This window comes from Coffea eugenioides, chromosome 1 (genome assembly GCF_003713205.1).
Source record: "Coffea eugenioides isolate CCC68of chromosome 1, Ceug_1.0, whole genome shotgun sequence".
Lineage (NCBI taxonomy): Eukaryota > Viridiplantae > Streptophyta > Magnoliopsida > Gentianales > Rubiaceae > Coffea > Coffea eugenioides.
This window is the reverse complement of record NC_040035.1, coordinates 44,565,889-44,579,918: the sequence shown is the minus strand read 5'-3', so window position 1 is coordinate 44,579,918 and position 14,030 is coordinate 44,565,889. Positions and strand designations below refer to the sequence as shown.

General features: G+C 38.1%; 2 protein-coding genes across 2 annotated transcripts; both read right to left on the bottom strand.

Annotated features, from left to right (window-relative positions):
* Window positions 1-1,056: 1,056 nt before the first annotated feature.
* Window positions 1,057-7,999, bottom strand: LOC113777691 (U-box domain-containing protein 35-like). The gene is made up of 10 exons (XM_027322858.1): window positions 7,761-7,999; window positions 7,024-7,240; window positions 6,267-6,388; window positions 6,065-6,186; window positions 5,303-5,493; window positions 4,552-4,874; window positions 3,756-3,857; window positions 2,533-2,961; window positions 1,573-2,325; window positions 1,057-1,424 (listed from the first exon to the last, which is right to left on the bottom strand). The coding sequence occupies exons 2-10, from the start codon at window positions 7,220-7,222 to the stop codon at window positions 1,242-1,244; spliced, it is 2,424 nt and encodes an 807-aa protein (XP_027178659.1). The 5' UTR covers window positions 7,223-7,240; window positions 7,761-7,999; the 3' UTR covers window positions 1,057-1,241.
* Window positions 8,000-10,911: 2,912 nt separating this feature from the next.
* Window positions 10,912-13,277, bottom strand: LOC113778401 (derlin-1.2-like). The gene is made up of 7 exons (XM_027323807.1): window positions 13,225-13,277; window positions 12,596-12,731; window positions 12,399-12,472; window positions 12,155-12,248; window positions 11,907-12,035; window positions 11,582-11,742; window positions 10,912-11,480 (listed from the first exon to the last, which is right to left on the bottom strand). The coding sequence occupies exons 1-7, from the start codon at window positions 13,239-13,241 to the stop codon at window positions 11,225-11,227; spliced, it is 867 nt and encodes a 288-aa protein (XP_027179608.1). The 5' UTR covers window positions 13,242-13,277; the 3' UTR covers window positions 10,912-11,224.
* Between the last annotated feature and the right edge of the window lie 753 nt (window positions 13,278-14,030).

The following is a 14,030-nucleotide window of genomic DNA, read 5'->3' as shown; positions in this document are numbered from 1 at the left end:
ATTGCCTCCGTGGCTGGTGCTTGCTGAGGAGGACAAGGCAGGCCTTGACGACATTTTTTACTCAAGATCATGTACTTTAAAGATGAAACCTTCCAGGCTCGTGCTTGAGGAGGGGGGGAGATGGAGGCAAAGGCAGAAAGTGGTAACATTTTTTACTGCTTTGATTGCATTTAATTCATATCAATGATGACAATAGCCGGGATGGACCAAGAGCCAAAATAATAGCGCCAATTCCCTCAAGAACGGCAGATTACATTCAAAAGTACCTGGTTGAATCATCGGGGGATCAATTACTAGTTTCTCGTACTCGTGGAGGTGAGGAAACCGAAGATGGAAAAAGCGTGGTTGTCATGATCATTTAGAAATAAACATTGATGATGATGATGATCCTTGCAAATGGACTGAGGTGAGCTGTTTGGGAGATAGGGCATTATTCCTTGGTAGAAATCCATCTTCACCTTTGCCTGCATCCAAATTTGGCAAACCCAAATGCATCCGGATTCGTTTTTGTGTGACCAGGATGGAGAGGGTCAAGACATGGGAATTTTCAACATGTACAATTGAACCCCATTATCCTGGGGATTCCATCCATCCTTCCCCCCTCCCAACGCAGCCATACTGGTTTTTGTAATGTATGTATTGAGCTTTAGGGTTACCAAAACATGCATTTCACAGTTCTGTGAAAAACTTCGTTGGGTTTCGAGGAGGACAAAGAGGGGTGATTACTGTTGGACTTGGTCCACCTCATTTGTGTGGCCCAAAGAAAGGGCGGAGAGAGAAAATTAATTTGGTTTCAGGGTGGACGGGAAGGGGTGCTCAAATTAAGTGGACCGAGGCCTGCCATTTTATCCAGTCCAACTACCACATAAGTGGGCTAGCAGCTAAATTTGTAGTTGCAGTTGTTGCAGCGCTGATGCTTCGGACGTGGCTTTGGACTTTCTGTGAATGCGCACGAGTACGTGGAAAATAGAGAAGCATATCGATTTATCAATAAGAAAACTGACATTTTTTTATTCCAGTCAACGTATAAATTCTGATGCAATATAAAATTGGGAAGAGAATGGAAAGAGGAAGAAGAATTTTGTCATCCAGAATCATATGGTAGTTTTTGGTTGTATTCATTTATTTAGGGTACTGATACATTTTAAATCCGGGGACGCTTCTGATGATAAATATCTACCACTAACAAAGCCTATTCACAAGTGAAGAATGACTACTGAAACTGCTAATTAAATATTAGTTCAATGTCTTCCAGATTTCCATTCCATAATTGCAGAGAGAAGTGTGTAATTTGGAAGAAGGTTCTTATGTGGCAATGGTAAGTTTGTCATCGGAGAATTACCATTTTCTTCCAGCCATTCTTCTATGGCCTTCCGATCATAAGTATAACCATCAGCAGCAACACAGGGATTTTCCATCACATCCTGCAACCAAAAAATTGTGTGTATGTGTGTGTGTGGCAGGGGCGATATCAAATGCTCATGAACGAGAAAGGACTTAAGAATGGAAAGAAAAAAATTGAGGTCTCGGCCGAGACACAAGGCAGTAGATGGAAGAAGAAGTACACCATACCTTGAGAATGGGGCAGACGAACATATTTGGTGGCAGCAGTTTAGCAATTGGTGGCCAATCTCGACCTTTATCAGCAGTCTCCTTCAGTTTCTCTAATTCTGGAAGAATTTGATCTTTCAGATCAGGTCTATCTTTACCACGAAGCTCCGTGCATCTCAATGCTAACATTGCCAGTTCTTTTGTCTCTTTAACTGGCCATTCCCCGGCATCTTGATCAAGTACATCCATTAAGGAATCGTTCTCAATAGCCTTTTCCATCAAATGGGCTATTCCCATTGGTGGTTTTGCAGTTAGTAACTGCAAAATAACGATTCCAAAAGCATAAACATCAGAACTTGGGGAGATCAATCCGGTTCTTTGGTACTCAGGATCGATGTAGCAAAATGTCCCAACTGGAGCCGTATCCTTGTATGCAGTAGATACAGAGGAACAATCATAATGCAGCACTGTTGAGAGGCCAACGTCACCAATTTTGCTTACAAAGTTATGATCAAGCAATATGTTTGCTGGTTTTAAATCACGATGAATGATTGCTTTTGGCTTTGAGCCATGGAGAAAGACAAGAGCTGAGGCTACTTCCCAAGCAATTCGGAACCTCTCAAACCAGGGAAGTGGAGGTGAATTATTTTTTCTCAGCAACCTCTCCTCCAGACTACCATTCCTCATGAACTCGTATACTAGGCAACCATGATCAGGGCATGCCCCTAAAAGAATTAGCAAGTGGGGATGACGAATTTGGCTCAAGATTTCAAGCTGAAAATAAAATAATAGCAATCGTTAGTACCTTGAAATGATTACCTCATCATTTACCCTATGTAGGATAGCTACGCTTTTTTAAAAGCACGCAGCAGCTTATCTTCTCTATTTTCCTTTTGAATAAACAGCTAAACGCCCAGATAGATCATTCCAATTTATCATACGAAGTTAAAAAGTAGTGGGTATATTCTCATGATCTCATACCTCTTGCTGAAATTGCTTTGTTCTGTAAGTGTCCTTGGAGTGCAGAATTTTCACTGCAGCAGCAGTATGATGCAAACTGCACTTGTAGACAGTTCCATATGCCCCCATTCCTACTCTTAGGTCTTCAGAGAATGATAAAGTAGCAGACACAATTTCTTCCCAAGTAAATTTTTGGTATTGATGCACATGGCCTACCAAGGCATTCTCAAGTTTTTCTTTTTCTTTGGCCTCACGCAAGGCCTTAGCCTCTGCTACTTTCTTATGTGCGGCTTCTCTTTCAGCACATTCCTTCATATAATCAGCTTCTCTCTTGGCAGCTTCATATCTTTCTTTCTCCTTTTTGGCTAATTCTTTAGCTTCCTCCTCCTGAAGAATAATCTCCTTGAGCTTAATAGTGTCCTCCAACCGGCGTTTGTTAAGGTCATTTAGCTGCAAGGAAGTAAGAAGCCGGTTAGGGATAGATATCCCCAAAAGAAGATGGATTCCAACAGCGCAAAAGACAGATTAGAGTCACATTTATTGCCCGAAGAGAGATAAACGATCACCAAGGAACACAATACACCTTATGTCAAAAACATCACCTAACTGCTTATTTATTCTGTTAAGCCTTGATTGATGTGATTGAATAGTCTCAAAAAGCATTAGAAATTAAAGCAATAATTACCACCAACTACCTGCTAAAAGGACAAATTGTGCACATACTGTAATAAGATGTGAACTCAGACTTCCCTGCTGCCTATATTAATGACATTGTTGGCATACAGGACATCAAAGTTTACTCGGGAATACATATTACCAGGAAAGAAGAAGAGTTAACATAACACAGGACCTCAGGGTATACTAAGAAAACTGATGTCTGAGGCTATGGTCTGTCACTCTCAAGACATAGACTGTCGCAATACAATGAAACAAGCAAAGTGAATATACTGCCAATACTACACCGCTCTATTCAAAATCTCATCCGAATTGTGACCACGTCCATTACATTAACAACCACCATGTCTATTCTTAACATCAACTTAGATTGCAGAACATAAAATCACTACTGTATTATTTGAGGGATCTATATTATGTCTAAGAAAAGTAGTGCCACACCATATTAAGCATAAAGAAAACTACATGCCTCACTAATTGTTGAATAACTTATAAGAATTGGACAACAACTAAGTGCCAGGGGAAACTTCACTTTTTTTCACCATAAACTTTAGCTTTGAAAACATTACCTTCCTAGAAGCATCTATTGCCTCGTTTTGGGCCATTGCATACATTCCTCGAAGATGTCTCAGTTCAATTCTCAACTTTTCTAGCTCAAAATTGATATTGATCTGCAGAAATGAGTAAAACAATTTATTACACAATCTGTGGCATTTTCAAGACAAATAAAGATGTCAAATATGAGATGCAGCAAATTTGTTTCACCCATAAAGTTGTCTAAATCTTATCTTTGAGATGCAGTCAATTTGCTTCAGCCATAAAGTTGTCTAAATCTTATCTTTAAATCAGTTTCCATCAATTAACTTATTAGGAAGAACTACAACGCAGAAGAATCCAGCGTTTGCTTAAGTTGTGTTAATTAAGTTTATAACTAATTCGCAAAGAAAAACCATAACTATGATCAATATCATTACTTTTTGAGGCTTTGGCTTGATTTGAATCTAATAAAAGACAATCTTGATTCCCGTTTAAGAAAAACTGCTACAACTAGTTAATACATAAAGGGAAGCCATCTGACATCCTGTACAAGTTCAGTTCCTCTCACAGGTCAAGTACACCACACATTTCATTGAATTCACCTCGCTGTTCGACTTTTACCACAACTACAGAAAATGCCAACGACCTTGTAAGCAGCATTGCTTACAAGACAGAATTGAGTGTCAACCCAAATGCAATCCTCAAAGCTGAGCAGCAAAGCATTGAAAAAATCAGACAACTAGAATCCAGTACATAGTATTTGATCAGGTAACAGCTAACAAAACTCTACTTGAAAGATTCAACCAAATTATAGAAGCATAGTGTTACCTGATTTCCAGATGAAAAATCTGTTACAGTATCTGCAACTGAAGCTTGATCGTTGACCCACATGGCATCTTGTATTAAGCTTCTGAAACTAGAAGCTGCAGAGTATACATCATTAGTGTCTGAACTACTGAGACAAGAAGTTGCATCACCATCCCTATCCCCCGTCTTCAGAGACAAGCTGTTTTGATAGATGATGTCATTTGTATTCATTCTTCTATGACATAATGCTTGATTAATAGTTGAAAGAGCTTGGAACCGCTGTAGTGGCAGTGAAGGAGGAGAAAGAAGACAGTAAGAAGCAGTCGAGCTTCGATCTGTCCATTCTGAAGAACAACAGTTAACTGCATTAGCTATTCTATTTCCTTACTTAGGTTCACCATGTCCAAAACATTCTGAAATTACTCATAATTCTAACAAATCAAGATGGTGATACAAAGCACTCAACTTAAAGAGTGTGTCTATGTCTCTGTATGTGTGTACGTGTATCACACACACAGAGAAAGATTATGTAAGAACAAATTATCAGCTAGTAGGTTGTAATGACAATTCATTTCAAATATATGGGCTTAAAAATGTAGCTTGCAGGTATTCTGCTTGTGGAGACTGGCACGAATCTGAACATGCATATAGTCTAAAACAAGTTTGCCATATGCTTTTACATAGATTGAGGAGAAAAGAACAAGAAAAAAGGTGATGAGTCGATCATGTAAAGCATGCAAGATATTTGAAAGCTACAATAAAGAACTTATACCTGCTTGAGAGCTGGAACTGGGGCTTGAACTACTACTGGTCAAACGACTACTATCACTGCAGTCATCTTTTATGCTTCTATGTGTCTCTGAATCAGATGGGCGCACAGATGACAACTTTCCTTTTGAAACAGCATACACAGTGCAAAAGCTTGGACTGCATTCTGAGATCTTTGAGGACAGGTTTTGTCCCCTAGAGATCAGTTAACAAGTACGTTACTGACTAGAGAGAAAGCATTGCGACTGGGAACTCAACAATATGGTAAATTCCTGGTGCTTTGGATTTTAACCTTATGATGACATTATATGACTATTTCATTAGACTAGTTCAAGATGTAATTTCCAAGTTCTGGGCAAGTTTTCCATGTCAGTTTCGTTATCCGTCCTCCTTCCTACAGTCAATTTCCATATAGAGATAATATCAAGAACCAACTAGATGGGTCCTTCTTTTCTCAAAAAGAGTTACTTTGATTTCCTTTCATAAGTGAGACAATATCATCAAGCTGATCAACATGTATAATTACTTTTAACAGTTCCGTGGATGATAATATTCTTCCCCAAAACTTTTTAAATAACAAAGTACTTATTAAGGACAATGGTCATAAATTGCAAAATAAAAAGTCGAAAAGAGACCAGAGCAGCACAGCGAGTTAAATTTCCCTGCCAATGGTTATGAAAATTGTGAATTAGGACAGAATTGTTTATTTTTCCCACAACAAGCCTATTTCTTGTTTATCAGACTAAAAACAAAGCAGCATTGGTACCGTGAGAACAGCCTACGAGATGAAGCACCTATTACAAGCTTGTTGATGCTACACTTAGCAACCTCCCCTGCTATTGCATTGACCACATCTTCTGATTCAACTAGTACAATATCTACTTGCACCTGCATTAGACATCATGAAAAAAATTTCACAAGATGTTAAGCTTCATTTCATTTTTTATCTAATAAAGAAAGTGATCAACCTTTTCTCGAGTACACATTTTTTTGTAAGGAAGAAGCTTTTCAGTCACTTGCCACTCCATCTCCTTTCTAAAAGCAGCTACTACATCATCTCGGACCTGATGAATAGGAATTAAGTTCCCCACTGGAGAAAATCAAACGGGGGAAAACAATGTCAAAATAGATAAATGCAGTAAATACTAATTCTTGAAGATCTAGAATAGATACCCTATATGTACCTCCTACGGGAGAAAGAAGAGCTATGGGTCTGTTTACGTATTTAAATTCCTGGCAATGAAAGACCGGCGGCGCAAGAAAGTAGAAACCATGTGTTCAATGAAGTTGTGCAGCACAAAGCACAAACCCACATTATATACATCATATTTAGAAATTAAATTAAGCATATCTGAGGACAGAACTTTGGTCAAACTGATTAACCCAAGCGACTTTGTTCTCTCTTGAACAGGGAGGTGACCAGGATTCAAAAGAATCATGGGAGCGTTCATTTCAGGAACATGGTATTTATTTAGCATACAAAATCAATTGGCTATAAAACAGAAAGCTATAGTTGAACTCATGAGATATAAAACAAATGAATTAATTTTCACTTTTACAAGTCAGGAACTACATATCCCGTTCATTATTCAGTCCACATATTTTACGAAAAATCTTCTAGAGGAATCTAAGGCTTAAAATTGGTGAGACAGCAAGACCAGAGATATTTGGCATGGCATGCCTTTCATGCTTTAAGTGCTACTCCATGGAGGAGTGCTGACTTACTAGGTGTTGGAACTGCAATTATCTTAGGGCGGACGTGTAGCAACTTGAAGGAAACCTCTCCCTCCGGAACAAAGTTATCCAATGCCCACCTCACAACGTATTTGCTCTTTTTACCTCCGTTGATAGCTACTGCAACCAGCGCTGATGTTGGCGGCAGCAATGGTTTTTGGTCTTCTGCTCGAGTTATATTCTCCTCCATACTCTTCAGCACTGAATTCTGAATAACCAATAAGAAGTGCTAAATCTGCTGAGTGTGATAAATCAATTAAAGCAAAGGGCGAGCTCAATACAGCAAAGATAAACTCTTCTAAAAGCAGCACGGGCTATAATGCTTTGGACACAATTCCTCCTGACCCAAGATAGCCAAAGCTTTAGATTTAGACATCTCAAATTTTCTTTTAGCACTCAAAGTCTGAAAACAGATTTTTAAGCTGGGAGATGAGTGTTTCTCAGAAGATCCTAATTTGCATGTGTTTGTACTTTCCTTTCCTGAGCTAGAAGCCATGTTCGATTAGTTTCTTGAAACAAATTATCAGAACAGCAGCAGAATTTAATTCACAAAAAAAAAAACACTACACTATAATTCCATGACAAACTCAGTAGTAGTTCTACGAAGAAGACTGCCAAAGCACGCCCAAAGCAAAACAAAACAAAACACAACTCAACTTAGTTCCCAACTTGCAGCAAACAAATTTTCGAAAGAACAGCTGAGAAGGAACAGACATGAAAAAGCATACCAGTTCTTCTTCACAACTTCAGCAAATTCACCAGTCTTCATAATTCTCTAGTAGAAGCTCTATGCCAAACTCTGAAACCATTGACCCGCCAAAACCAGAAGAGTAATGGGAACTTGGGAATGAGAAGCAGAAGAAGATAAATCAAACGTCAAATGCTGATGCTGGTTTTACCAACAACCATCCCATACCCCATCTCGATTCCCTTTGAAACTAACGTGAAACATTTGACAACCCCACAATTCGAAACGACGCCAACTTGGTTTGCTCTTGTACTATTTTTCTTTTATTAAATAGTGTGCGCGTAAGCTAACTGAAGTGGGTTCCACAGTTTGATTTGCCGACCTTGATTAGATTCATTTGTTTTATTTTCTTTTTGTTATTGAAAATTAGTTTTGTAATTTTGAAAGCCTGTTCCCGTAAAGTAGTTAATCGTGAGGGATAATTTCATAAACATCCCCTGAGATTTGCTTTAATATGACTTAGTGCCCCTATAGTTTTTAAAATCTCTCTTACCTCCCCTATCATATTGACTCTATCATGGATAATAAATTGATGATATTACCCTTCTAGAAATATTTAATTGATTAACTAAAATTTGCACCCAAAAAAAAAAGAATTTGAAAAGTAAAAAAAGTCAGGGCAACAATTAGTAAAACTACCATTTATAATTGTGATTTTTTTTTATCCTCTTGCTCTAAAAGGTAGAGAAAATTCTCACGCTACTATTACCTAACATATCAGAAGCACATTAAATGGACATTAGAAGCAAATCTAACTTATTTGGATCTCTTTCACTATTGAAATCCTGAGTAATTTTCTTGTTGTAGTTAATAATATTATTGATTATTTATATTAAATGATATTGGTGAATTATAAGAGTGCTTTTTGATAGTATAACTTGTTATGGTTTGTTACAATATCTTCTACTAATTTGCTCTTTAAATTGTTCATTTTGCCATTAAACTTGTGTTTCTTATTTTATTGTCTTATTGCGCTTATAAACCTAGAGTTCAAATATTACGATCAAGAGAAGGTAAGAGAGATTTTTTTTAAAACTATGAGGGTACTAAGTGATATTAAGACAAACTTCAGGGGAGGTTTGTGAAATTATCCCTAATCATAATTATCTTAGGTCAAAAGAGAAAAGTTGATCCTAGTACACTTATTGGGTTGCTATTTTGTTTCCTTAAAGTCCATCATAACCACCATGAATCTTTGTACCATGATTTTCCGAGATTATGCTAATGATGAGTATCTTTCCACATGAATGATCTTAATACTAATTTTTCGATCTAAAATAACGCTGCTGTCTCTTAATTAACGAATCCCCTTTTCTGGAGGACATCATATAAATATTTATGTTGTCATCAACAAAAGAAGCATAAACATAAATAAAAGTAATGAAAAATATTATTTGCATTTTATATTTTATTATTCACACTCCCATAATTTATTTTATCATATAATCTAATAAATAAAAAGTATCCGATTAGAATGATAATGAAAACGTGATTAACAAAAGTAGGAGCATAAATAACAACATTTTTCAAAGCAACATCAACCGCAGATAAATCTGATTTTAGAAATTTCTCTATATCATGATATGACTAATTTCAAGGATGCCTCAGTAAGGTTCCAAAAATTTATTATCGGACTCTTATCAGATCTCTCGTACCTATCATTCATTTATTGCTTGACTTGTACTAAGGAGACTTCGCAAAATGCTAACTTTTAGCGACGACTTTTGTTACTTAAGCCATTTACTTGTGCTGACATAATTTTTGCATTTGTGAAAAATCGCTTCCAAGTTTTTTTTTTTTTGTTTTGTTTTGGGAGGGGGCGTAAGTAATTGCCAGTGGATCAGCCCGTAACCGTGTTTGCTTTGGGATCATTGTGTGGCTCAGATATGTCCGTAACTTTGAGGAATCTTACGGACTGTCATCTAGGTTATATATATATATTCCTCTACTTGTAAGATAGTTTTTTTTTTTTTTTTTTGAAAAATACTTGAAAGATAGTTGGGGTATAATAATGTGAAAAGAACAACTTAAGATATAAGGCATGCAATTTCAATTCGGACGAGATCTGCTGTTCATTATAGTATCATCTGTCCATTTTCAGTTCTAATCAAGTATCAAAAGCCTGCAATAGCATATAGCATATAGTGGCAGTAATTTCGTTTTCAAGGCTCTTTAAATTAAACGTGCACCTACAAACACCGTGAAGTAGTGCCCCCTGAAGTAATTCATCATCAAACATGAAAAGTAAATTCAGTTTCTTGGTGATCAAAGCAGCTCAGCTAAGCGCCAAGAAAAGAAAAAGGAAAAAACAAAGAAGAAGCTCAGCTTGCTCAAAAATCCCACGATGTTCCTGTCTCTGTCTGCCTCCATTAAATTGTACACGACGCAATGCCTTGGCAAATACTCCAGCCTGAGGTTAAAGAGATGGTTATTGGCATTTTCAACTTAAAAACAAAGAAGTAATAATAAATAAATTGGATTAGTGGACTGCTAGCGGGAGCGGGGCAGGGAAGGTTGTCAACCCTGAACAATATAACATTTTTTGAATGTTTTATGTAAATTTTTATAACAGAGGTATTATATTTTGTTATTGTTCATATGAATTTCATATATAATAATTATGTCTTTATTGATGAGTTTTACAAATAATTTACATAAAATTACATCTTGTTCAAAAAATATTACATCGTTCAGAACGGTTTTCATTGACAACTCAGTGTCCTTGGTCCAGTGCTAGCTCGTGACTCGCCCTTTGAAGTTAGATTTTTTTTTTTTTCAAACAAACGACTTTGAAGATAGATGAGGCTGATAGAAATGGGCCCCCTGCCTAACATGCAGAACAGCTGGTCAACCGTCAAAAGCGAGTTTATTAAGATTGACTTGGGATACTTGCTTTTTCAAGGGCTTCTGAATTTAATTAGGTTGATTTGGTCTTCGGCTGGTCTGGGCCCATTCTAGCCTTTCTCGTAAAGTTTAAGGGACCAAGACTTGGTCGCCTAGATTATGCGTCCATTTCTTGATCTTTGTTCTTTTTCTTATTCTTCCTCCTGCTGCTGCGTATCGTGCAGATAATGCTCCTCTTCAATTTTAAACCCTGAAAAAAAAAAATTTTTGGCACTCCCTTTTCGACATTTTCAGAACAACACAACAATTAGCCTACATTTTGCATTATATGGATGTGAAAATGTCACGTTTAGAGCTCTAACAATTCTGTTATAAGGAGAATGACATGATGAAATAAAAAATACAAGGAAGTCTTGTTTATGGTTTTATGGCATCTTGATTCTTCCCCATGACTAAAACAGCTGCAAGATTGTCCGCCAGAATCGATTAGGCCCAAAAATAATAAGCTACCAATCCCCAAGATAAGCTGCAGCAACTGTCTCTCTCGCAGGCACGGCAAAACATGCTGCTCTTAATATCCTTTGATTACCATATATGGGGTTATCTGGCACCTAACCGGTGACTTCTGCCACGAAATGCCACTCCGTCGGCTGTACTACCAGTGGGCTGCGCTGGGCCGTTTGGTCCCTCCTGTGCTGAGGAAGTGCTGCTGCTGCTGCCTGGTGGCCGTGCTGAGCCGCGACTAGGCCCTCCGAGCCTGTAGCTCCTGCCGCGAAACGCAACTCCGGCATCAGGGTCTTGCCTGACTGGAGCATTCATTTGGTATCCCTCACCCCAAAATGCAACTAGCTTGTGACTTGAAGCATAGTTAAAGAAACATTGCAGATAGTAATATGTATAGAGTTGTTTTAAGAAAAAGAGGAGTGAAAAAAAGAATAATGATTATAGAAAGGATACACCCAGAGGGGAGTCTTGAAGTAGTTCTTTCCAGTAGACAGAGGATAAAGCACCGTGCAGAAGTAATAAATATGGCCCGCAGCTATTCCCTGAATGCCAGGCATCCACGGATTTCCAAGGATGGTGTCTATGCCCAGCATCACCCACGGAAGATAGAATCCCTGCAACCCCCCCCCCAAAAATAAATAAAAAAAAAAAATCCCCAAAACACAGAACAAAGTTAAGCATAATAAAGTAACACTAATGACCAATTACAGGGGAGAACTAGTTTGGTAGTTTGCACATTCAGACAGAGATGAGTAGTTTGCAGGAGCGGCGAGCGCACCTTAATTTCCACGAGTCCTTGTATGTTGACCCGGGCATTTGGGTTTTCCCTGCTCCAGACGTAGACAATCATGAAAACCATGGCTGGTCCCTTAAACGGAGACCACAGCAATGGAATCGCTGCCATCACCTATTAATCGCTTGTTACAAAATGAATCATATCATCATATTTCCTCATCAAACAAAAAGCTGATTCTAATTGTGAGTCTTTTTGAGGAAAGGCAATCAGCACTGCCACAAAAAACTTACCAGCAGTGAGATTGCTCCAAATACGAACATCCACACGTAGTCTGCAGTCCTCTTGTCAAAAGCCCCCCTCTCTAATGAAACTCCGTAGTATAGTCTAATTCAGATTATTCATTGTCAGCAAATTCTTGAGGCCGAGAAAATGCGATAATTCCCTCGACCAAACAGCCGAGAAAATGGGCTAATTCTAGTTTTGCTGAGGTTGTAATTAGAGAGTCATTAGTACTGGTTACTCATTTCTGCTTACATTGTAAGGATACGAAATCCAAACGGCAAGGAAAATCCTCCAAGGAAAAAGAAGTTTGTGATAAGCCTCCACACCTGAGCTCAAGGAAACAGAGAGATATTTACGAAGTACCGCATTAATGAAGAAGAAAAAGAAGGATCAGATTGTTACATTTCTGAAAGACTAGGCCAGGGTTGTCCGAGCAAATGAAATGTTACCTGGAACCTTTTGAAAACATCTGAATAATAAAGTGCTATGTTGGAGACTTTGTAGAGTTCCATATGAAAAGCGACTGTGGTCATTAGACAGACCACGGTATAGGTCTTGGCCACCGGCGGCAAAGATCGGTAGTACCTTAAAAGGCGCACATTTTTGCAGAATATATTCAGATGTTGTTTATTGTTGTCAGTTGATAACGTCCCGAAAATGAAAACTACTATGAAAAAGGGTGGTTCATTGAGTCGACAACAAACACACTACTTAGAAGATTTCAAGCACGTAAAATCCCAAGATAGAAAAACAAAAAGTAACCATATATATATATATATGTATATATAGCGAAGATGCCAAGACATGATGTAGATGCTGCAGAGAATCTTCTGGGATTTTTGCTCAAGCTATATTCCTGGACAACTTACAGAAAATCAGGCCGATCACCAATCTAAAAACTTTGGGCAACTTGCTTAAAAAAACAACAAAATATGACTCTTTCAATGGCTGGTCAAAAGATCAAAGTAAAAGCCAAGAAAATAACACCTATATAGTTAGCACGCTGATCATCTATGGAGCTATAGAGAATTGCAGGAAGGGAACGGAAAAGAATGGAAGGGAAATAGGGAGCGCTTACTGCAATGGCGAAGACATGTTGTTGTTAGCTGCAGAAATGAAGTGGCTTCGTTGGATGCTGTTGAGGCAAATATGATGGGTTGTCATACGCAACACAAGTTGATGACAATGCCATTGGAAATGCCGAGGAAATTCTAAGTCGTCCCAAGTCTAGACAGCGGTTTACATGGGCAAAGACGGAGTCACGATTGGAGAGAGAACAAAATTAAAATAAGGACGAAATGGAGACAATCAGCATTGCCGTCGCTACCAATTACCAAAGCTTTTGGAACTAGGCTACCTACATTGTCCCTTTATTTTAAAATTTTTTTCCGTAGCAGGAGTGAGATGACATTTAAGAAGCAAGAAGGAGAAGCGAGTAGGAAAATTCGTATCCGGAACCTCTAATTTTTAAGTAACTCAATTTAGCTATCAGATCAAAACCTCCTTGATCAATCTACACTGCACCCTTAAGACAATGCAAAGTTGAAAATCTCGATATATGAAACTTCTTGTCCTCGTGAGCATAACTCATCGTTCTTTGGTCGTACATATATAATAAACAAATCAAATGTTTGTCGCATCTCATTCCTATACTTCAATGTCTCATCAAACTTGCATAAGAAGTCCAGTCAAAATGTAGCATAAACAAGTTCTCGTAATACTTTAGAAGCTACCATGAAATGAGATGAAGGGCTGCCAGGAAATGAGACAAACCTGCTATGACAACTGTAACTGTTAGAGAACTTTGTATCGAGGTACTAAAACTACATCATCATTCCCAACCCCCCCACTTCGTGCGCAGGTGACATAGAATAGGGGCCAAGT